General features: G+C 44.8%; 1 protein-coding gene across 1 annotated transcript in view; it reads left to right on the forward strand.

Annotated features, from left to right (window-relative positions):
* Nucleotides 1-25678, forward strand: part of LOC140386779 (vitamin K epoxide reductase complex subunit 1-like protein 1) — a 76220-nt gene that overhangs the window by 45614 nt on the left and 4928 nt on the right. The window contains exon 2 of the mRNA XM_072469472.1: nucleotides 13540-13649. Within this exon, the coding sequence (XP_072325573.1) occupies nucleotides 13540-13649 (110 nt within the window). The remainder of the gene's footprint in view (nucleotides 1-13539; nucleotides 13650-25678) is intronic.

The following is a 25678-nucleotide window of genomic DNA, read 5'->3' on the forward strand; positions in this document are numbered from 1 at the left end:
GATGTTTCAATAAGATTAGGGAGGGTGGTAAAAGAGGTGGGGGGTGGCGTTGTTAATTAGTGATAGTATAACAGCTGCAGAAAGGCAGTTCGAGGAGTATCTGCCTACTGAGGTAGTATGGGTTGAAGTCCGAAATAGGAAAGGAGCAGTCACCTTGTTAGGAGTTTTCTATAGGCCCCCCAATAGTAGCAGAGATGTAGAGGAACAGATTGGGAAACAGATTTTGGAAAGGTGCAGAAGTCACAGGGTAGTAGTCATGGGTGACTTCAACTTCCCAAACATCGAGTGGAAACTCTTTAGATCAAATAGTTTGGATGGGGTGGTGTTTGTGCAGTGTGTCCAGGAAGCTTTTCTAACACAGTATGTAGATTGTCCGACCAGAGGGGAGGCCATATTGGATTTGGTACTTGGTAATGAACCAGGGCAAGTGATAGATTTGTTAGTGGGGGAGCATTTTGGAGATAGTGACCACAATTCTGTGACTTTCACTTTAGTAATGGAGAGGGATAGGTGCGTGCAACAGGGCAAGGTTTACAATTGGGGGAAGGATAAATACGATGTTGTCAGACAAGAATTGAAGTGCATAAGTTGGAAACATACTCTGTCAGGGAAGGACACAAGTGAAATGTGGAACTTGTTCAAGGAACAGGTACTACGTGTCCTTGATATGTATGTCCCGGTCAGGCAGGGAAGAGATGGTCGAGTGAGGGAACCATGGTTGACAAGAGAGGTTGAATGTCTTGTTAAGAGGAAGAAGGAGACTTATGTAAGGCTGGGGATACAAGGTTCGGACAGGGCGCTGGAGGGATACAAGATAGCCAGGAGGGAACTGAAGAAAGGGATTAGGTGAGCTAAGAGAGGGCATGAACAATTTTTGGCGGGTAGGATCAAGGAAAACCCCAAGGCCTTTTACACATATGTGAGAAATATGAGGATGACAGAGCGAGGGTAGGTCCGATCAAGGACAGTAGCGGGAGATTGTGCATTGAGTCTGAAGAGATAGGAGAGGTCTTGAACGAGTACTTTTCTTCTGTATTTACAAATGAGAGGGGCGATATTGTTGGAGAGGACAGTGTGAAACAGACTGGTAAGCTCAAGGAAATAATTGTTAGGAAGGAAGATGTGTTGGACATTTTGAAAAACTTGAGGATAGACAAGTCGCCCGGGCCTGACGGGATATATCCAAGGATTCTATGGGAAGCAAGAGATGAAATTGCAGAGCCGTTGGCAATGATCTATTCGTCCTCACTGTCAACAGGGGTGGTACCAGGGGATTGGAGAGTGGCGAATGTTGTGCCCCTGTTCAAAAAAGGGACTAGGGATAACCCTGGGAATTACAGGCCAGTTAGTCTTACTTCGGTGGTAGGCAAAGTAATGGAAAGGGTACTTAAGGATAGGATTTCTGAGCATCTGGAAAGACACTGCTTGATTAGGGATAGTCAGCACGGATTTGTGAGGGGTAGGTCTTGCCTTACAAGTGTTATTGAATTCTTTGAGGAGGTGACCAAGCATGTGGATGAAGGTAAAGCAGTGGATGTAGTGTACATGGATTTTAGTAAGGCATTTGATCAGGTTCCCCATGGTAGGCTTATGCAGAAAGTAAGGAGGCATGGGAGAGTGGGAAATCTGGCCAGTTGGATGACGAACTGGCTAACCGATAGAAGTCAGAGAGTGGTGGTGGATGGCAAATATTCAGCCTGGAGCCCAGTTACCAGTGGCGTACCGCAGGGATCAGTTCTGGGTCCTCTGCTGTTTGTGATTTTCATTAATGACTTGGATGAGGGAGTTGAAGGGTGGGTCAGTAAACTTACAGACGATACGAAGATTGGTGGAGTTGTGGATAATGAGGAGGGCTGTTGTCGGCTGCAAAGAGACATAGATAGGATGCAGAGCTGGGCTGAGAAGTGGCAGATGGAGTTTAACCCTGAAAAGTGTCCATTATGGAAAGACAAATATGAATGCGGAATACAGGGTTAACGGTAGAGTTCTTGGCAATGTGGAGGAGCAGCGAGATCTTGGGGTCTATGTTCATACATCATTGAAAGTTGCCACTCAAGTGGATAGAGCTGTGAAGAAGGCCGATGGTGTGCTAGCGTTCATTCACAGAGGGATTGAATTTGAGAGCCTTGAGGTGATGATGCAGCTGTAAAAAACTTTGGTAAGGCCACATTTGGAGTACTGTGTACAGTTCTGGTCGCCTCATTTTAGGAAGGATGTGGAAGCTTTGGAAAAGGCGCAAAGGAGATTTACCAGGATGTTGCCTGGAATGGAGAGTACGTCTTACAAGGAAAGGTTGAGGGTGCTAGGCCTTTTCTCATTAGAACGTAGAAGGATGAGGGGCGACTTGATAGAGATTTATAAGATGATCAGGGGAATAGATAGAGTAGACAGTCAGAGACTTTTTCCCCGGGTGGAACAAACTATTACAAGGTGGACATAAATTTAAGGTGAATGGTGGAAGATATAGGGGGGATGTCAGAGGTAGGTTCTTTACCCAGAGAGTAGTGGGGGCATGGAATGCACTGCCTGTGGAAGTAGGTGAGTCGGAAACATTAGGGACCTTCAAGCAGCTATTGGATAGGTACATGGATTACGGTAGAATGATATAGTGTAGATTAATTTGTTCTTAAGGGCAGCACGGTAGCATTGTGGATAGCACAATTGCTTCACAGCTCCAGGGTCCCAGGTTCGATTCCGGCTTGGGTCACTGTCTGTGCGGAGTCTGCACGTCCTCCCCGTGTGTGCGTGGGTTTCCTCCGGATGCTCCGTTTCCTCCCACAGTCCAAAGATGTGCAGGTTAGGTGGATTGGCCGTGATAAATTGCCCTTAGTGTCCAAAATTGCCCTGAGTGTTGGGTGGGGTTGCTGGGTTGTGGGGATTGGGTGGAGGTGTTGACCTTGGGTAGGGTGCTCTTTCCAAGAGCCGGTGCAGACTTGATGGGCCGGGTGGCCTCCTTCTGCACTGTAAATTCTATGATTAATCTAGGACAAAGGTTCGGCACAACATCGTGGGCCGAAGGGCGTGTTCTGTGCTGTATTTTTCTATGTTCTATGATAACAGACGTCAGGGCCACTGGTCGGTAGTCATTGAGGCATGCTACCTTGTTCTTTTTTGGTACTGGTATTATGGTGGGCTTCTTGAAGGAGGTGGGGACCTCAGAGCGGAGGAGTAAGGTGGTGAAGATATCTGTGAATACACTCGCCAACTAGTCTGCGCAGGCTCTGAGTGCTCGCCCAGGGACTCTGTCGGGGCCCGTTGCTTTCCGCGGATTCACTTTCAAGAAGGCAGCTCTTACCTCTGAGGCTGTAATAGTGGGTATGGGTGTGTCCAGGGCTGTTGGGGTGGGTGGCACTGATACATTGGCTGACTGCTCACAGTGGGCATAGAACTTGTTTAGATCATCGGGTAGGGATGCTCCAGCCCCAGATATTCCGCCTGGCCTTGCTTTATAGCCTGATTTTGAGACTGAGATCAGGAGGTACTTGTCGCAGAGAATCAGCAGCACTTGGAATGGACTTCTGGATTGGCTGGTAGAGGTGCAAATCATTTAAGAAATAGTTGGGTACTTCTAAAGGAAAAATGTAGGTTGTTTCCAGATGAATGAATTTAGGTGAGCCTAAATGACTTTCCTCATTTAACCTGTGGCCACAGCGTAGAACAACATTGGGAAAACCTGACAGCAGTTTGCTGCCACTGTCTCTGCTATAGTACAAGGTAGGGAAGAAGATTTTTAAACTTGAAAGCAAAGCTGACAAAGTCCAAAGGCAGAAGAATTGCACAAATATTTGGGCTTTAAATTAAACACACACTAATTTTATTACCATTTTCTCATTTTCACAAATGTTGCAGATTTTAAAAAAAAGTTATATTCCTAATTCCGGATGATTAATATTAATCCAGTAAGTTTCATCTCCACAGACCTTATGGGGCAGTTCTATCACATCTGTTACTTCATTATGCGCTATTTAGAAACTGAGGATAGGTAAAATGTCAACATGCAAAATAGCAGCCTGGTAGAGTCATAGATGGATGTGGTGGATTTTAACTTCAAATAATTCACCCAAACCTAATTTTAATACTTGCGACATGCACATTTATATGGTCATTTTTAAAAAAAAAAACTTTTTTTTAATCTTGAAGATTGCTGTGCCCTCCGACTGGGGTAAAGCATAATTAGGCCTAAAGGAGGCCAAAACACCAAAAAAGAAAATCATCACTACAGAACCACTTGTACGGGCTATTCTTGTGTTGTTTTGTTTATATCGCCTTTGCTGAATTTCTAGGGCAGTAACTTTGCAAACCTTTCTTGTACTTTACAGTGAATTAATTGTACAGAGTTTCACATTTTTACCAGCCCTATAGGTTTTCTATCTTTGCCACTGTATGGTGGTGTTATGGTGTGTGTGAATAAAGGGTTTACACCGGAGGGGGGAGGATAGAGAAATTCTACGGGTTTTGTGTGTGGTTTTGCCTGCTAATGTTAGTTGTTTCGGCTACACTTGTGCTGGGAGTTCTAGAATTGGCTTTGCTTGCTCCCAAGTGCATCTACTGATCTCTGTTGGACATGCATTTGAAAATATTTGATCTTTCTAGCACAATTTTCGCTTGGTTAACCAACAAAGTGGTCAGTACTTAAAGGGGTGACCTGGGTCAAAGGCCCAGTGAGTTGTTGATGTCTTCAGGGGAGGGAACATGTAAACATTTTATATTGTGCACATTTTAGATACTGTCTTGATGGCAATACCACTAATTCAATCTCTTGTTTGACGAGAGACCACTAGAATCTAAGTGCTGTCCGTGTATCTAGCGTTCTGCTTTGCATTTTTGTGAAGAATATAATCCTGATGTGATCGACTTTCTTCTGACTGTTTGAAGAAGCATTGACCTTATTTTCCATGGAAAAATAAATTTGGTTGATAATTTTCCAGTTGCCTATCGTTCATTACCCTTCACTTGAGGCAGTGACATTTGTTGCTGTTCCAAGGTAATTCTAAACCAGAAAACAACTTTATTGTGGAATTGTCTCGGTGTATTCTGATCTGTCTAGAAACTGGGTTTGTACTAAAAGAAACAATTAACTTGTGCTTTTATTATCGCTGAAAAAAAATAGCTTTTTGGTTGAAGCTTTTTGACTTGCACTCATCAGGACAGTTTGTAAGAATATCCGTGTTGTTTTGTAAAATTGCTACTCTTGTAAAGTCCTGATGAGTGCAAGATGAAAAGCTTTGACACAACAAGCCTTTTTTTCAGTGAGACTCAAGTTCTATACGATGAAACGATAGTAGTCCCATTCAGAAGCCTGTCTGCAGTATCGTCGTTTAGAACTAAATCTCAGTCGAAGAACAAATTAACTAAGCATTGCAGTGGGCTGATACGTTTAGTGCCCAAGTGAAAGTCTAAATTTGGAAAAGGCAACATGTGCAATGCCCTAAAGCCAAGTGTGCAACTATTTCGACTTGAAATAACTTGACCAAAAACCTAGTCAATACTGTACGGGAAGCCATATTTGTTAGAGATTTGGTTTTCATTGGGCCATTATAAGGTGCTAACAATTATATTCAGCAGCCAAATATAGAAACATGAGAATGAAGGTGATTGACTGTTGGCAAACTAATTTCTAAGTTACCTGAAGTCTTTGTAACTTTTGATATAATTGTAGAAGGTGCCACAAAGTGTGTCTCGATCCATTTTCAAGAGTTAGACGGTTCAATGAGTTTGATATATATTGTCAGTAGCACTGGTTACTCATGGCATGTACAAGTGTGTTGACATTGTTTGAAAAGTTATCATGTTTGTGGTGTTTCTAATTATACTTTATGATTATCAAAGTCACTCTGTAACGTTGACCTTTGTTGCAACCTGTGAAGATTGAAGGTGAGGGTCGGATGGGGCACCCACACTGTTTTGATGTTGTATGTTTCAAGCTACTGAGCATCATTCCAACTGTAAAGGCAGGATATGATTTATAATGTTGGTTGAACAAATATTGGTAGTAGTAGAGTCAGTAGAAATGCCCATGACTATATAATATTGGCAGTTATCCAGCCTATTCCTGCTTTTAATAATTAATCCAGCTCCAATCTCTCGAATTCAACTAACAATATTTTGTAGAATTATGTTGCACCCAGTCTTTTTCTCCATGAACATGCTGTAGTCAGCTTGCTTTTTGACCAATTTTCTGCATTGCAGTCTTAAGTTCATGTTCAGTTGAAAAAGCTTGAAGATGCAGGTGTTTTCTTATCAAAAAATTGATGCTGCCCCTCTCCTCTTCCTGGTCACGTATCAAATATACAATCTCTTGCTAAAGATAATCTTCACAGAAGTCCTCTAGTCTTTTGGCCAAATGGCCACTCCTCTCTGGGGAGAGGAAATTACATCACAGCCACATTTATTCCTGTCTACGTCCAATGCCCAGCCGTGGTCAGTAGTTGGTTATCAGGAACAGACATCCTTCCCCCTTCATCCCAGTTCATAGAATCATAGAATTGACAGTGCGGAAGGAGACCATTCGGCCCATTGAGTCTGCACCAGCCCTTGGAAAGAGCACCTCACTTACGCCCACCTCATCCCATAACACAGTAACCTCACCTAACCTTTTTTATTTGGACACTGAGGACAATTTATCATGGCCAATCCACCTAACCTGTACATCTTTGGACTGTGGGAGGAAACTGGAGCACCCGGAGGAAACCCACGCAGACACTGGGAGGACGTGCAGACTCCCCACAGACAGTGACCCAAGCCGGGAATCGAACTTGGGACCCTGGAGCTGTGAAGCAACTGTGCCAGCCGCTGTGCTACCGCACTGCCCTGACCTACCCTAAAGCCAAGGGGCATTGAGACCTATTTGCATCACCTCAACTTGCAAATTTAACAAAGTAGAAATTAAAATTTCAATAGAAAATGACCCCCCCCCCATTGTAAATGATTGTTCGGAGATTTAATATTGAACAAACAACTGTAGCGTTCTTTTATACGGCACTGTTTGCAAAATAAAAAAGTTGTTGATCAGGTAGGAAAAGCAAAAGTAGAACGGAATGGATTATTGGTTGAGAAATTTTGATTAGGGGATGCTAAAGTAAGGGGGGGGAAAGTAAGGCGCGACAGTTTTAGCAGGAAATATGCAGTGTATACTGTCCAGTGGAATGTAGTACAGTTGACATTGATGGTACAAAAACTCTGAATGATACCATAGATTTGGGAGTGATGGTTCAAGCAGGGTGAAAAGTGGTCTGTGGGATAGAGTGGGTGTAGCGATGGAAGTGGAGGAATATTCAGGTGAAGGTCTTGAAATTGATTTCTGAGCACAGACGATGGAACTTTTGACCAGGCAAGGATTTTGAGTTGGCTTTAGAATGATTGGTGTGGAATGCCAACTGGGGGAACCATTAAAGCAGTTATGCCGTGTTACAAATAGTTTTGTTGGCAGTGGGGCAGAAATGAGCAGTATTGTGAAGGTGGAAGGTGGTTTGTCTCAGTAACTGGATGTGGGGAAGGAAATTCCACATGAGATCAAGCAGTACCCAGACTCTGCCACACCAGGCTTCGCCTAAGGTGGTAGCTGGGGCGGTAAATGTAATTGGAGAGGCATGCACTAGTTGATTTGAACAAAAAGGGCTGCCTTTGGTTTTGCTTAATTAGGATGGGGGGGGGGAGGGGGGAATGTTTATTCCTCCACGACGTAATGCAGTTGATGAGATAAGCAGCTACCATGAAATTTAGTTTTTATGTCATTGGTGCAACGGTGGGAAGCTGACCCCATGCTTTGAGGTGATGTTCATAGGGATGAGCATACGGATGAGGGAGCTCAGAGCCAGCAGTGATTGTGCAGTGGTGGGAGCTGGCAACATTATTGTGCTTGGACTTGGCAGTGAGCAGTCACAAAGGTGGTCTGCAGAGGATGCTGGAGAATGATCTGTGGTGTCAAAAGGCAGCAAAGAGATCAAGGTGGATGAGCAGGGACTGCAAATTGCAGCCAGAATCTTGGATGCAAACGTAAATAGGGAAAGTATGCTCTCTCTGAACTTGGAGCAGCAACAACACCAATTTCTTGGGCTGCATTGGGCTTAGTTAACGGGATAGTTGGTTTGTGGAAGAAAATTATTTGAGGAAGGTGGAGGTCCCGGTCAACCATCTACAATATTATTTGTTTCCCTTAATTTTTCTGAAAGTCTTACCTGGAAGGCGTCACTGATGAATTCAGTACACTAGAAGACTGGGATATCATTTTGAGGAGTTTGTGCTCACAGTATAGGCCAGCATTTGGACCAAAGTATAAACACTGCTGTGTAAACATGAGAAGATTACATAGTGTAGTTCATAGAGTATCTAAAGTTAGTATTTTTTAAAGAGGAAGAAACCAACCTCTACCAAAAATGGAGTAAATTCAAGGAGGTAGATTTTGTACACACCCTTGTACTTCACACACATCCAGCTAATGGAAAGGACTGATAATTGCTTGTCTTTTTTTATGGTACTCTCATTCTGACAAATATTAGTAAGAAGTTAACTTTTATTTGGTAATATTCCTTACCCTTCTGAGGACATTTACTCCCTACTGAGGTACAACTTGTATTTTCTCTCGAGTCCTACGGCCAGGTAACCAATGATATGAGCTCTAGGGTGGTGGTGTGTTCCATCAAGTCACTTGGATGTGCCATCACACCCAAACCCAACTGATTCTTAATGATCTCAACACATCTCCCAACATCAAATATCATTGATCCATATTTAGCAGTGGAAACTCTGGCTGACTTTACATTCTAATTCAAATCAGCAAACTCGGTTTTGATCAGGGAATATAAACTTTACGACTCTCCTAACCTGTACGTTCAGCTACTCACTGAATAAAGCTGCACATTGGGAGCTATTGCCGTTGTGATACGAATGTGAAACCACCAGTGTAAGGTTCTGGCAATTTAATCTGCATGACTGCGATTGGCTTCTTCACAGATTAAACCTGTAACCTCCAATTTACTACAAAATTGGCAAAGCAAACAAGTCTTGCTCTCTAATGCCAAGCCATTCTTTTCTTGCACATTTGAAGCTGAACTGCAAAGAAGCAGGAATTGATCAAGGAACTTCTTGCTATTTTTGTTAACCATGGAAATTATTTATTTAATCCCAATTGTACCTGTTCTCGGTATTCTCGTTTCTCAATTACATATAATCTTTCTCCTTTTTAAGTGCCTCGATTCACTTTAAATCTCTGACCTCTTGTGGCAATAACTCTGGTCCTTGTGTGAAGATAGATTGAAATCCAAGATTATGTCCCATTTATCCCTGTCGATTCTTTCATTACTTTAACTTTCTTATGCTCAGGGAATGAATCACAAGTTTTCCCATGCTCAAAACACAACTCGGTCCAGTTTGACCTAGTGTGGCATTGCTGGATTTTTATATTGAATGTACAGCACAGAAGAGGTCCAACTGCTGAATGCTGATGTTTATGATCCACCTCTCCTTCCACCCCTCTCCCTGTAACCCCATTAGCATTCCTTCTGTTCCTTTCTCTCATGTTTTTCTGGCTCCCCCTTTAATATATCTACACTGCTATTTACCACAGCTACTCCTTGTGGCAATTTTCCCTGTAACCTTCACAGATACGCAGAATGTATTGTGTGGCACAAACAGGCCCACATAAGCAGAGGTCCCTTTCAAATTGCTGTATAGCCATGCATATTAAAGGGACTGTGCAGTGCAAGAAATTGACCCCGCACTGAGTGGTGAAATTTGAGGAAATGTGGTAATGAATGACATGCTTGTCACTCCTTGGGCAAACCAGTTCCATTTAGATTACCTCTTATTTATGGTTCCTAGCTTTCGTCTCCCCTACACGTAGAAATATTTGCTCTATTTCTATACTGTCAAAACCGGGGATAATTTTAAAAGCATCAGGTTGCCTTCAGCTTCTTTTCTACATAAAATATCCCCAGCCTGTTCAATCTTTCCTGATAAATCTAGCTCTCAGGAACATAGGAACTGGAGTAGGCTGTTCAGCCCTCAAGCCAGTTCAACTGATCGTAACTAATCTGTATCCTAAATCCATTGACCTGCCGTGGCTCCATACACCTTAATATCTTTGGCGACCAAATGTGTCTCAATCTCGGATTTGAAATTGTTACTGAGCTCGCATCTATGTTTTGGTGGGAGTGTGTGCCATACCCCTTTGTGTGAGGAAATATTTCTTAAATTCAATTCTGAATGGCTATTTAATGTTATGCTTAATTCCCTTGTCCTGGACTGCCTCACCAGCAGAATGTTTCTCCCTTTCTACCATTGGCCCTCATCTCATGCATCCCTCCAAAATCCACAGGAAGCAAGCACTTTTTATGTAATATCCCCTCCGTTTGAATCTTGGAACCCTGGTTACAATCTGATGTATCTGCACTGCAGGCCTTCCAAGGCCAATATATCATTTCTCAAATGTGGCATCATCATTGTAAATCTTGTTTCAATACTCTCCAATGCCTCTTTGTCTTTTGTATTTATGTAAAAAAGAGACCAGTACTCCTAAGGTTATATACAAGTTTAAAATGCTTTTAAATTTTGTCCCTCTAGAAATTACCGCTCAGTGTTTGTGTATATTTTTTATGGCCTTATTTACCGTTAGTAATTTGTATGTCTGTATTCCTAGATGTTTTTACTCTCTACCCCATTTATGTTAATTATATATCAGTTGTGTTTGTTTATGTGTAGGTGGACAGCATTAATTGCAGCTCCACTTGAACACATATAAAGAGACACTTTGGATGTCCAGCTCGTGGTCAATGTCATCCAAATCCTAAAGCGGTACTGCACGACCCCGATGGTAAACGCAGTCTTGAAGTGACTCAGGTGTGCAATGGGCTCCCCACGGAGCCTGCCTCTGCTCGGACAGGATTTCACATTGGCCCCATGTCTCAAAACATCCCTCTGGCGCCGGAGCCTCTCAAGTCCAGCTGTCTCGTGCAAATTCCCTCCGTGCCCTTTTGTTCGGTGTGGAGGGGTTTCCTGTGGGGGCTGTACTGCAACACCCTTCACCTTACTTTCGCCGGCATGCCAAGGCATACTCGTCTACCGGTTGGCATCAGAGGCCCCAGTGTGGTCTCTTTGCATGTGAGCATCTTATCTCTCTCACACAAACTCGCTCTCTCTCTCTCTCTCTCACACACACACACACACACACACACACACACACATATCTTCCATGGGGTCCTTGGGTGGAGGGTGCTGCTTGTTGCAGTCCCATACAACCATTGGTTGCTATGGTTCACGGATTCCCAGGCAGCTTGTGTTTTCTGCGGCCTAGATGAGTCCGTGGACCACGTGTACGCAGGTTGTTGCCCTTTTTAATTTCCTTAAAGAATTATTTCTTTAATGGACTAGCCCCTTATCTGATTTGTTAATTTGTTCAATTTCTTTTGTTGGTTGCGCAAAAAAACATAAAGCAACTCTTACTGAAACTGTTGTGTCATTGAGTCAGAAGGTGTGTACTTTCAGTTTGTAAATAAACGTAAGACTGAGTAAAGGTAGGCTCCAATATCATCCTTCAGCAACCATCGTACCAGAAAAGAACAATTTAGGCTCTTATTATTCAAGCAATATATAGCCTCCTTATTCTTCTTAACAAAGTATAACTCCAATTTGGCTATATTGAAATTACTTTGCCAATTATGCATCTATTCATCTATATTATTGTCTTTTGTCACAGTCTTCAGTCTTAACTATCCCCACCCCCTCCAAATTGTTATGTACATTGTGAGCAACAATGGTACCAGCACTGATCCGTCTTTTGTTAGTCTGAGTAGCTACGCATCCGCAGTAATTTGCTATTATCTTAACCCCTTCTTTCTCTCTTCTGTTCTGTAGCCAGCTTGCTATCTGTTCTGCAACTTGTCTCCTGACTCCACATTCTCTGACCGTAGTTAAGCAGTACCGTATCTGCCTTTTGAAAACGCAAACGTATTACATCTACTGAATTACCCGGTCGACTCTTTCTGTTCCCATTAACAAAGAATTGAATAAGGGCCATCAAGGCTTACCTTCATTTTGAAATCTGTGCTTTAGATTCTTGGTTTTGGGATGGGTTTTCTCCATGGCTTTTATATCCTCTTTAAAGTGAGGCACCCAAAACTGAACACAAGAATTCTGACCACGATTATGTCTGACTTCTATCTCTTTTTTATTTGTTTCAGCTTTCCTTTTTGTTCATCTGTATTTTCTTCACTTCATTAATCTCTGCTTTTTCTTTTTCCTCTCGTATCTTCCTCAGCGGAATAATTTAATTCTTCCCCCCTGTCCTTATGCTACATATTGTACTTAAAAAAAAAAACTAGGCGTACATCCTCTTTTAACAAATCTCTCAGCTGCTACACTTAAAACAGTGATACCATCTGCATTATTCCCACTTGTTTTGCAAGGGTATATTCTTGGTTTCCTTTTGATGCTTCGTATCACCCTCCCAGCTCTTAAGCTTGCTACTAATTTTAGTTGTGCTTACAAGAAAGTGCTCATCCTAATCGTTCTTAGTCTATTGTTCAAGAAGTACTGCACTGCCTGAATGGGTGAAGGCACTAGTTCAATTGTAACTTTCAGAGGGGACTTGGATGTATACTTGCAAAGGAAATGTATGCAGGGTTATGGGGGAAAGAGCAAGGGGGAATGGAACTATTGGATAGCTCTGTCAGAGAGCTGTCACACCCATGGTCACCTGAATAGCCTCCCTCTGTGTTGTAGAATTTTGGAAGTTCAAAACCTTTGTGTTGTGACCATTCTTTCTCTCGCAATGTGATTGAACTGCCCCCCCCCCCCCCCCCCCCGCCCCCCCCCCCCCGTATTTCCATTCTGACACAGTTACAATGTCAAGTGGACGACCCACTGCAGAAATTTAAGACCTTGCCTCTCTTGGATGGGAGCACATTTCTCCCCCCAACCCCTCCCAATCCCATTTCATCACATTGCGTCAGTATTTTAGCCTCTTATCAAGTTGGGCCTCCTTGCAAACATTGCTCTGGCCCCGTGTGCCTCACCACACGCTTGCACCAATCTGATTTTTATTTTGTATGCTTCCCATTACTGTGCGTAATTCTGACATACCGATTTTGTCTTTTCCTTTTAGAACTTGAACCAGTGAAAGGAGGCTATTATTTTTTTGTAAGACTACAACATGCCATTCTGTGGACAGGAATTGTGATGTGCATAAATTATATCCTGCACCATTAGGAACAGATGTTAAATGAACTAATGATTCTAGAAAAGGAGGCAAACAGCTGTCCCTGGGGGTCGAGACTACGAAATAAGCACTTTTTCCAGATCTACCTGTCTGAGAAGCAGCTGAAATTTCATAACTGCCAAAGTGGTTTTGTTCTATCTTGATCTAATGCAGTAAGATTATAAGCTTAATAAGCCTGATCGGGAGTGCCTGGGGGTGACAAATAGTAGGTGTAATTGTTTTTCCATGTTGCTAGATGTGCAAACAGATGGTGTTTTCTGTCTTTGGTTACTAATTTCATGGATGTTGCTATCTTGTCACTTAATTATAATTATCATTTATTGCAGATGGGGAAGAGGATTTGGCCTTGTTGAGATCATTTTTGGAAAGGATAGTGCTTTGAATCAGCCAAACAGTATATATGGACTTATTTTCTATGTACTACAAATGTTGTTGGGTGAGTACTGTGTATGTCTGGGTTAATATAATTCACACCAGGATTTGTTAGGGCATCTGAGCTTTCATTATTCACAATTAGGTCAGTGTTCATTCAGAATCATACTGTACTTGCAAGAGTAGCGATTCTCATATACAATCAATTGACCGTCGCACCATTTCAAAGTGTCGTAACTCATTCAAGCAACATTCTATGTGCAGGATTTCTATTGATTGCTTATGAATGCAGAAAATTGTCAATTTATATTTGATTGGAGCCGTGCAGAGTAACTGAAGATATCTTGGCATTTGCACTAGGAACAAAAATGGTCAAAAACCCTATAACTACATTTTAATTCCAAGGAGGAGGGATTAGATAAATTTGTGTTTGATGCTCATTCATTTTTTAAAAAAAAGTTAATTTTCTATATGAATAAGTAAGTATTTTGTCCTGGTTCCAGAACGTTTTTTTCTCTTCTTTTTAAAAAATAAAGTTAGAGTACCCAATTGATTTTTTCCAATTAAGCGGCAATTTAACGTGGCCAATCCACCTAACCTGCACATCTTTGGGTTGTGGGGGCGAAACCCATGCAAACTCTGGGAGAATGTGCAAACTCCACACGGACAGTGACCCAGGGCTGGGATCAAACCTGGGACCTCGGTACTGTGAGGCAGCAGGGCTAACCCACTGCGCCACCATGCTGCCCCAGAACGTTTTAAAGATTTTAAATAGTAAAGTCAATTACTGGGTCTTCACTTTTGTGAAACTAATGTGTTTTTTAAACCATACATAGAAGTTCAATGAGAGCAAACCTGCTGAATGATAAATCTGTGTAGAACTGATCTTTCTCAATACTTAATTTCCCTGGCAATGTTACCATAGTGATTGAGTCTTAATCCATTTCCAGTTTTATTGGCTGCAGACTTTCCTGTTGCCATTTTTTTTGAGTTAATAGTCTCCCCTTTGTAACCCTTCAGATTCCAGTCACTCCCAATGCCAATTGTTTTATCCAAATTAACGTTTATCTCCATTATTAGAACTGTGGAAAAACTACTTTTATCCCACCAAATAATTAAACCAAATTAGCCATTTGCCTCTCCGATTTATGAATGACAGCATTTACTGATTCCAGATCTTACAATGTGAGTGCCTCTATTTTCTCCTGTCAACTGCCATCAATAAAACTTAATCTGCCTTCTAGATGCACTATTCTTCTGAACATTTTCTACCATGAAGATTGGGTAGGAGGACCCACTGTAGCTGTACTGCTCTCCTTATCTGCCAGTCCAGTCTATCTGATTGCTATCTCTCCCAAGTTCTTTTGTTAGTATCTTAAAGAATGCAAAATTTAATGTTTGATTGTGTTGCTGCCAACTGGAATGGTCTCAAACAGGGAATTGTTTCCTGAGAAAGGCATTCCCTTTTTCGGTCAGGTGATCTGGATGTCATCATTCTTGGACCAAGTAAACTCTGTTTAATGATAACAAATACCGTATGTAATTCATGTTGAACATTGACATCCATTTGAACTGGTGTTTAACAAAGTATATTACAGCCAGACAGCACAAATACTTAAGTGGGGGAAATCTACATCGTAAATTCACGCACCGATATGGAAATACCCTATTGTAAGCTTAGTAGTGCTGTAAGTCTTTTAAGACCTGCTCCAAGCTCTGATCTTCAATGTTTAAATCTGTTTTCACCATCTGTATCAACGCCACTAACTCTTCACTTGCAAATGATGGACTTGTTATAACGTTTGCTGAAAATAATCTGAAATCCTGGATCAAATACTTTTAAGTTGGGTTAAGTTGACCGAACAAAGTTTGAACATCTCCTTCTAAACGTGATACCACAGAAAATAGCCGCCCCTGATAGTACCGGCTCTCTCGACTGTATCCAGGAAACTAGGTTCTGTAATGATTCATGAATCCTTGTTTATCAGTGTTGCCTCTTCCCAAGTGGAAAGCAACATCGTGGTAAAGCTCGATGTTCTATTGCACCATTCTGGGTTAGTTTGCAAATATAGTGAATAAACATTTATTACAATACCTCAGTCACCACTTGCTGTGTTCCAGAACAAATCAATTAATTTACAGTGCACTCCAATTCTGTTTCCAAGAATGGAATGAATCTTTCCAATTGTGAGGGTAGCAGGTAGGTCTCAATGTTATGGGGTCTTGAATATTGCATGGTATCATGTGCCATATCTGGCATTAAACGCAACTTTGGATGTCTGGATAAATGGCATTGCAACACCTAGAAGGGTGTAGTAAGGTTACCCCACTCCTCCTTGGCTTAATATTAACCTGGTGCATGCAGTCAAAAATTAATGACTAGTCTTTGGGAAAATAATGTGCTGTGTAAAGTACTGACAAAACCTGACTGTTGGCAAAATGACTTGGCATTGACAAAAGGTGTTTTGAAAAAAGCAAACAAAGCAATTACTTTTATATTAAGCTGTAGCAAATTATGCCAGGGCGCTTCAGCATAAAATCAGGCACCCAGTAGTGGAAGGAAAATCTTTATTCCTTCTGCACAGTGTGTTTCTTTTGCTATACAATTACCGTAGTCCCTTGTCCCTGCAATTATTTTCGAGAATGTTTCTACCATTCTTTCAGGTGGTGCATTCCATTTCTTGACAAAAAAAAAAATCTTCATGTCCCTTCTTTATTTTGTTGTAAAGGATCATTCGGTGTCTCACTAAGTAGTTTGGAGGCTTGTACGGTTGAACATCAACCATTTATTGTTGGCCCATAACTATATACATCTCCAAGATACTACCAAGCATGGGTGCTGTCTCTATGCTGGCTCTTTTCCAGGTTCTACCACACTGTCTACTAACATGTGACTCTCTACACCATACCATGGGCCAGTTCTCTTGGCCCACATTAACCCTTGCTCTGGTGAATACCGTTCTTCTGCAGTGGCAAGCCTTTAAAGGGATATTACAACAATTTGATGCCAATGGTCTTAAATATGTCTCCTTGTGTTTGGATACTGACTCTCTTGCCAGTGAAAATCATTTTTCCTTTATTTACTCTTTTCAAAATCTTTATCTTTGAGTACTTTTATTTAATCCCCTCTAACCTTCTGTTCTTGAAGGCAGACAGCCTTAGACCACAAGATGTAGGAGCAGAAATAGGCCATTCGGCCCATTGAATTTGCTTCACCATTCAAGAAGATTATGACTGATCTGATTTCCTAAAGGAGATACAGAGCTTCCCAGTAAAGGCGGCTTCCACATTGCTGGAGGAGGCGCTGATGACGGGGGGGACTGGAGAAGGGGGTAGTATCGGCGGTTTACGGGGCTATTTTGGAGAAGGAGAAGGCGCCACTGGAAGGGATCAAGGCAAAGTGGGAGGAAGAGTTGGGAGAGGGTATGGAGGAAGGGTTCTGGTGTGAGGTGCTCCGGAAGGTGAACGCCTCCACCTCGTGTGCGAGGCTGGGGCTGATACAGCTGAAGGTGGCATCTTACAAGGGCGAGGATGAGCCGGCTCTTTGTGGGGGTAGAAGATGTGTGTGAACGTTGCGGGTGGGGCCCCTCAAACCAAGTTCATTTGTTTTGCGCCTGTTCAAAGCTGGAGGATTACTGGAAGGAGGTTTTTAGGGTAATCTCTAAAGTGGTGCACGGGAAACTGGACCCAGGCCCTCGGCGGGGGGGGGGGCATAATTTGGGGTGTCGGACCAGCCGGGGTTGGAAACGGGCGCGGAGGCAGATGTTGTAGCTTTCGCCTCGTTGATCGCCCGAAGGCGGATCCTGTTAGGGTGGAGACCAACCTCTCCGCCCTGGCGTGGCGGGGGGGACCTGCTGGAATTCTTGATGCTTGAAAAGGTCAAATGTGAACTGAGGGGAAGGATGGAGGGGGTTCTACAATTCATGGGCATTATGTATTATGCACTTTCGAGAATTGGATCACATCGAACATTTGGGGGGGGGGGGGGGGGGGGGCGCTGGGAGGGTTGGGGTGGCAAGGGACTGAATGTGTTAATGGTGACTATGGGTGATTCCTGATTCCTTTTTGTCATTTGTTTATGTTAACATGCGGGCTAATGTTTGGGGTTTGGTGGGAGGATGGGATCGTTGTTATTGATACAGGATTGACATTACAGTCATGACATTACTGACTATTGTTTATTGTTGGGTGTAAATTTGGGAGAAAATGTGAAAAAGGAGAATAAAAAATATGTTTTAAAAACATTTAAAATCCTCAACTGCACTTTCCCGTCTTCTCCCCATAACCCTTGATTCTCTTACTGATAATATGTCTATCTCAACCTTGAACATGCTTAACCACCCAGCCTTCTGCAGAAAAAAATTCCACAGATGCACTAACCTCAGAGAAGAAATTCCTCCTCATCTCTATCTTAAATGGGTGACCCCTTATTCTTAAACTTATGCCCTCTGGTCCTAGACTCTCTCACAAGGAGAAACAACCTCTTAGCATGTCATGCTCGCTGAGAATCCTATACGTCTCAATAAGGTCGCCTCTCATTCTTCACGCCAATGAATACAGGTCCAACCGACTCATCCTCCATACTCAGGATCAACTTTTAAAAAAATATATATTTTATTAATGTTTTCAAATAGAATTTTTCCACTTTACAAATCAACATAAAAATAACACAATAGCTGATAAATAACATTATTTAAATAAAATAGTGAACTAACAAAGTAACAAAAAATAGTGCCCCCCCCCCCCCCCCCCCCGGGGCTGCTGCTGACGATCTGTTTTCCCTTAACGTTCTGCGAGATAGTCAAGGAACGGTTGCCACCGCCTGGAGAACCCCTGAGCCGATCCTCTCAGCGCAAATTTCATTCGTTCCAGTTTTATGAACCCTGCCATATAGTTTATCCAGGCCTCCACGCCGGGGGGCTTCGCTTCCTTCCACATAAGTAGGATCCTTCGCCAGGCTATCAGGGACACAAAGGCCAGAATATCGGCCTCTTTCGCCTCCTGCACTCCCGGCTCTTCCGCTACCCCAAATATAGCTAACCCCCAGCCTGGCTTGACCCGGACCTTTACCACCTTTGAAATCACTCTTGCCACTCCCCTCCAGTACTCATCCAGTGCCGGACACGACCAGAACATGTGTGTGTGGTTCGCCGGGCTTCCCAAGCACCTCCCGCATCTGTCCTCCACTCCGAAGAACCTGCTTAGTCTTGCTCCCGTCATATGTGCTCTGTGTAGAACCTTGAATTGTATCAGGCTAAGCCTGGCACACGAGGAAGAGGAATTTACCCTACTTGGGGCATCAGCCCACAGCCCCTCCTCAATCTCCTCCCCCAGCTCTTCTTCCCATTTTCCCTTCAGCTCCTCTACCAGCGCCTCCCCCTCGTCTCTCGTCTGATATACTTCGGACACTTTGCCCTCCCCGATCCATACCCCGGAAATCACTCTATCCTGGATCCCCTGTGTCGGGAGCAGCGGAAATTCCCTCACCTGTTGCCTCGTAAACGCCCTCACTTGCATATATCTAAAGATATTCCCCGGGGGCAACTCATACTTTTCCTCCAGCGCTCCCAGGCTCGCAAACTCCCCATCAATAAACAAGTCTCTCAGTCTCCTAATTCCTGCCCGATTCCAGCTCTGGACCCCTCCGTCCATCCTTCCTGGGACAAACCTATGGTTGTACCTGATCGGGGACCACACCGAGGCACCAGTCACCCCCTGTGTCCCCTCCATTGCCCCCAGATCCTTAAGGTTGCCACCACCACTGGGTTTATGGTATACCTTTTCGGAGAGAGTGGCAGCGGCGCTGTCACCAGCGCCTTTAGGCTCGTTCCCTGACAGGACGCTTCCACGCCGCTCCCTCTCCCTCCCTCATCCACTTACAAACCATCGCCACATTGGCGGCCCAGTAGTAGTTGTCCAGATTCGGCTCGTTCCCCTCCAGCCGCTTCCACGCCGCCCCCTCTCCCTCCCTCATCCACTTACAAACCATCGCCACATTGGCGGCCCAGTAGTAGTTGTCCAGATTCGGCAACGCCAGTCCCCCTCTGTCCCTGCTACGCTGCAGGAACCCCCTCCTTACCCTCGGGGTCTTCCCTGCCCCCACAAAACTCATAACGTTCTTGTCTATTTTCTTGAAAAAGGCCTTCGTGATCAGAATGGGGAGACATTGAAACACAAAAAGAAACCTTGGGAGAACCATCATTTTTACCGCCTGCACTCTGCCCGCCAGTGAGAGCGGCAGCATATCCCACCTCTTGAAATCCTCCTCCATCTGCTCCACCAGCCGCGTCAGATTGAGTTTGTGTAGAGTTCCCCAGCTCCTAGCTACCTGAATCCCCAAATATCGGAAGCTCCTTTCCACTCTCCTTAACGGCAGGGCGTCTATTCCTCTTCCCTGATCCCCCGGGTGTATTACGAAAAGCTCACTCTTCCCCATATTTAGCCTATATCCCGGAAAATCTCCCAACTCCCTCAATATCTGCATAACCTCTGTCATCCCCTCTACAGGATCCGCCACATATAGCAGTAGGTCATCTGCGTAGAGTGACACTCGATGTTCCTCTCCCCCTCTAACCACCCCCCTCCATTTCTTAGAGTCTCTCAACGCTATGGCCACTGGTTCAATTGCCAACGCGAACAGTAATGGGGACAGGGGGCACCCCTGCCTTGTTCCCCTATGTAACCGAAAATACTCCGATCTTTGCTGGTTTGTGACTACACTTGCCACTGGGGCCCAATATAGGAGTCTGACCCACCTGACAAACCCCTCCCTAAACCCAAACCTCCTCAACACCTCCCATAGATACTCCCACTCTACCCTATCGAATGCCTTCTCTGCATCCATCGCCACCACTATCTCTGCCTCCCCCTCCGCTGGGGGCATCATTATCACCCCCAATAGCCGTTGCACGTTGACATTCAGTTGTCTCCCCTTTACAAACCCTGTCTGGTCTTCATGCACCACCCCAGGCACACAATCCTCGATCTTCGTCGCCAGCACTTTTTCCAGCAGCTTGGCGTCTACATTCAGGAGTGAGATAGGCCTATATGACCCGCATTGCAGCGGATCTTTATCCCGCTTCCGGATTAGTGATATCGTCGCCTCCGACATTGTCGGGGGTAGAGCCCCCCCTTCTCTGGCCGCGTTAAAGGTTCTCGCCAGCAGCGGGGCCAACAAGTCCACATATTTCCTGTAAAATTCCACCGGGAGCCCGTCTGGTCCCGGGGCCTTCCCTGCCTGCATGTTCCCCAGCCCTTTAGTCACCTCATCCACCTCAATTGGCGCCCCCAAACCTGCCACCTCCTGCTCCTCCACCCTCGGGAACCTTAGTTGGTCCAGAAACTGTTGCATTCCCTCTTTTCCCTCCGGGGGTTGGGACCTATATAGCCTCTCATAAAAGGTCTTAAACACCTCATTTACCTTCCCTGCTCTCCGCTCCGTAGTTCCCGTTTCATCCCTAACTCCCCCAATTTCCATCGCCGCTATCCTCTTGCGAAGTTGGTGGGCCAGCAGCCGGCTCGCCTTTTCCCCATATTCGTATCTCATCCCCTGTACCTTCCTCCACTGTGCCTCTGCCTTTCCTGTGGTCAGCAGGTCAAACTCCGTCTGAAGTCTTTGCCTCTCTCTATATAGTCCTTCGTCCGGGGCTTCCGCATATCTTTTATCCACCCTCAAAATCTCCCCCACTAATCTTGCCCTTTCTTTGACCTCTTTTTTTTCTCCTTGTAAGCCCTAATGGAGATCAACTCTCCCCTAACCACCGCCTTCAGCGCTTCCCATACTACCCCCACCTGGATCTCACCATCATCATTGGCCTCCAGGTACCTCTCAATACATCCCCGCACCCTTCCACAGACCCCCTCATCCGCCAATAATCCCACATCCAGTCGCCAGAGTGGGCGCTGCTCCCTCTCCTCTCCTAATTCCAGATCCACCCAGTGCGGGGCATGGTCTGAAACGGCTATGGCCGAATACTCCGTTCCCGCCACCTTTGAGATCAGTGCCCTTCTCAAAACAAAGAAATCTATTCGAGAGTATACCTTGTGGAAATGAGAGAAAAAGGAGAACTCTTTGGTCAACGGCCTAGCAAATCTCCACGGATCCACTCCCCCCATTTGCTCCATGAACCCCCTAAGCACCTTGGCCGCTGCCGGGCTTCTTCCGGTCCTGGATCTAGACCGGTCTAGCCCTGGATCCAGCACAGTATTGAAACCCCCCCCCCCCCATTACCAGGCTTCCCACCTCCAGGTCCGGGATACGTCCCAGCATCCGCTTCATAAATCCCGCGTCATCCCAGTTCGGGGCATATACATTTACCAGCACGACCTCCTTTCCCTGCAATCTACCACTCACCACCACGCACCCACCCGTCCCCCAGGCGGCGCCTTCCCGTCCCGACCACCTCTTCTCTTGCCCGCTCCCAGCAGCAACCCAGTCCCCCCCCCCCCCCCCCCCCCGCTAGATCCCCATCTAGCATGGTGCTTCCGAAAGTCAGCTAACTCTAACTGACCCCGGCTTCTCCCGTTCTCTCCTTGACCCCCCTGTGCGTGGAACTCCCTTCCTGCGCCTATCTTCCTGCCATCATCTCCATAGCGCGGGAAAAACCCCGCGCTTTCCTGGATCGGCCCCGCCCCCCATGGCGCAGCTCCCCCATCCCCCCTCTCAGTCCCTTTTTCCACCGGCGCCCACATTTCTCAGTGTCCCCCCATCAAGAGGAGAAAAATTCCCCGTCTATCGTCTCGATACTATAAACCTCCCATTCCCCCATTTACACTTCTGTACATCAACCTCGTTGTCACCCCCAACATCAGTCCCTCAGTTCTGGTCCAGTTTCTCTTCTTGGATGAAGGTCCATGCCTCATCCGACGTTTCAAAGTAGTAGTGCTTGCCCTGGTGCGTGACCCACAATCGCGCCGGCTGCAGCATCCCAAATTTTATTTTCTTCCTGTGAAGCACCGTCTTGGCCCGATTAAAGCTCGCCCTCCTTCTCGCCACCTCCGCGCTCCAGTCCTGATACACTCGTATCACCGCATTCTCCCACCTGCTACTCTGTACCTTCTTGGCCCAGCTCAAGACAGCCTCTCTGTCCGTGAAGCGGTGAAATCTCACCACTATCACCCTTGGTAGTTCTCCAGCCTTTGGTCTTCTCACAAGGACCCGGTGAGCCCCTTCCACCTCAAGGGAGCCCGAGGGGGCCTCAGCTCCCATTAGCGTATGGAGCATCGTGCTCACATAAGCCCCAACGTCAGCTCCCTCCATTCCTTCGGGGAGACTCAGAATCCGGAGGTTCTTCCTCTTCGAGCTGTTCTCCAGGACTTCGAGCCTTTCGATACACCTCTTATGTAGCGCCTCATGCGTCTCCATTTTTACCACAAGGCCCTGTATCTCATCCTCGTTTTCAGCTGCCTTTGCCTTCACCCCACGGAGCTCTATCGCCTGGGCCTTTTGTGTTTCTTTTAGCCCATCGATTGCCAATAACATCGGCGCCAGCACCTCCTTCTTTAGTTCCTCCACACACCGTCGGAGGAATTCCTGCTGGTCCGGGCCCCATGTCGTCTGGGCTCCATCCGCCGCCATCTTGCTTCTTCCTTCTCTTCTCTGCCGCTGTTCCAGAGGATCCTTCGCAATCTGGCCACTGCCACTGGTCCTTTCCATACACACCCGGTGGGACACCTTCCTTCGTCACCCCACACTGGGTTTGGTCTGAAAAGATTTCCGTTGGGGCTCCCGAAAAGAGCCCAAAAGTCCGTTAGAACGGGAGCTGCCGAAACGTGCTGCTTAGCAGTGCAACGCCGCAACCGGAAACTTCCCAGATGCACTACCCAGGATCAACTTTGTGAACCTTCCCTGGACTGCCTCCAATGCCAGTATGTCTTTCTTTAGAGAAGGCGACCAAACCTGTTCATATGTGAAGTTAGAAGTGGAAGATGAACAACTTGCTTTTGCCTATCGCCTTTTCACATTCAAAATACCCAATGCCACTTTAGAGTCAAAGTAAAAGCAAATAAACCTGAATTCAGGAGAGAATGTGAAGGCTTGGGTGTAAAAGATGAATTTTCAGAAGATTTCCAATAGAGCGAGTTAGAGAGCCAGGTGTTTTTACAAAACAAAATACGGGGTTTTATGTTCAAGCCAGCAAGGCAACGCAGTGTCAGCAAGGAGTCTCAGAAAATAGGACAAGGGTGACTTGAAGCTTTGTCATTAATGGTTGGACAGAGGGAAGGTGGATGAGGGAAGGGCAGTGTTGTAATAATTGTATCTTGATGGTGATACAAGGATAGCCAAGAGTTTTAATAATGGAGTCACTAATTGTCGTCTAATGGAAGGGTTGAGGAGATAGAAATACATGTTTTTGGTGATTGAGAGAATATTGGGTTCCAAGGAAGCAGGAGGAGGAAGGCTGGAAAAGGTGAAAGTCTTGAAAAGCAGTAACCTAGGATTATCCTGGACCTGCATAATAATAGAACAGGAAACCGTTTAGGCAGAGGACAGTGAGATACAGTAAGATGGTCGAGCTAGATTTGGTGATTAATACTGGTAGTTTCTGTACCCAGAGTCTTATGCTATTTTTATATAAGAGTACAAGATGGCAATGTATCAAGTGGAACAACAAAATAATGGTTTTACTGGGAACCAGGGCATTGACTATGGGGGTGAGGGAATGGCTTGATAGGTTGACATTAGTTGTGTCATACCAAAGGAGAGGAAATTTGGAGTTGGAAATTTTGCCTAGCCACTTCATTAACTTTAAATTGGTCGCTTGTCTTGTTGACTCCGAAAAGCTCTGCCACGTGGGTTTGGGACATCTAATTTGTAATAACCACCATGCCATGCAAATCAATGCAAATCTGCAGATATTACAATCTAAGAGGATTCAATCTGAGGGAGTCACTTGGAAACTATAAAATTAGTTGGACAATTAGACCATTTGGGGCAACAATGGCATATTAAATATATTGGAAATAAATGTAAAATACTAAATGCGCGCGGAGGTGGGGGGGGAGAGAGAGAAAGTAGGTAACATAAGGACTCCATGAATGATATGTAACTGCAACTTTTTAAATTTTGATTTGTAGCCAGTATCATTAATAACAATTGAAATACGGAATTATATAGCCATAATGGAAGGGTACAAGTAGTCTTCTAATCTTTCATCTTGTGAATTTTGCACAGACTCAATCAAATCTGTGACCATCCTGCTCGCCCATCGCTCAGTGCGGTAGAGTTTGATTTTTCTTTTGTTTTTCTTCCCCTTTTTCAGCCTGGGCCCACTGTAGCCAATTGTAGCATCCTCCTTCCTAAATTGGCATGACCGAACTGTTGCCATTATTGGTGTTCAACAAAAGTTCTCCATCTAAAGGCAGCAAAGCTTGGCAGGCTACAGAGAAAATCAGTCAGCAGTTCTTGGTTTCCATGTAGACCAAAGCCATCCGGAGGACTGGCATGCACCCTAAACTACTTAGCTGTTGGTCTTCTTCTGTTGCTTCCACAAGATTCTGGGTGCTAGATTGCTGACATTTATGCTAAATTAATGTCGGGAATTGGCAGGTTGCTGCATTTCTAGCTCCAATTTAAAACATTTACTTGGTCCTGAATTTCCTAAAATGGTGCAACTGGCAAGTTTTGCCAAAATTTATACTCATCTCCCTGTCAACAAGTTATTGCTGACCAACAACGTACATTTATATAGAACATATAGCATAGTAAAACTTCCTAGGGCGATTCGCAGGAGCACCATCAGACTAGAATTAGCAGCCAAATAAGGAATTTATGGGGCAAGTGACCAAAAGCTTGATGAAATACATTAAAGGCTTGTTAGGGGCTTTTCACTAACTTAATTGAAGCCAACTTGTGACAATGAGTGATTATTATTATTAAGTGGCATCTTGACAGAGAGAGGTGGCAATCCAGAGAGGTTTAGGGAGGAAATCCAGAGCTTAGGCATATTGCTAGTCGTGGGGTGACTGAATTGGAGTAGAACCCACAGTTGAAGGAACAGAACATTCTTGGTGGGTTTTTAGGCCGAAGGACGGTATAGAGAGGGGAACAGTGATGCCATTGAGGTATTTTAACACTATTTTAAAATCAAACCA

Source organism: Scyliorhinus torazame, chromosome 12 (genome assembly GCF_047496885.1).
Source record: "Scyliorhinus torazame isolate Kashiwa2021f chromosome 12, sScyTor2.1, whole genome shotgun sequence".
Classification (NCBI taxonomy): Eukaryota; Metazoa; Chordata; class Chondrichthyes; order Carcharhiniformes; family Scyliorhinidae; genus Scyliorhinus; species Scyliorhinus torazame.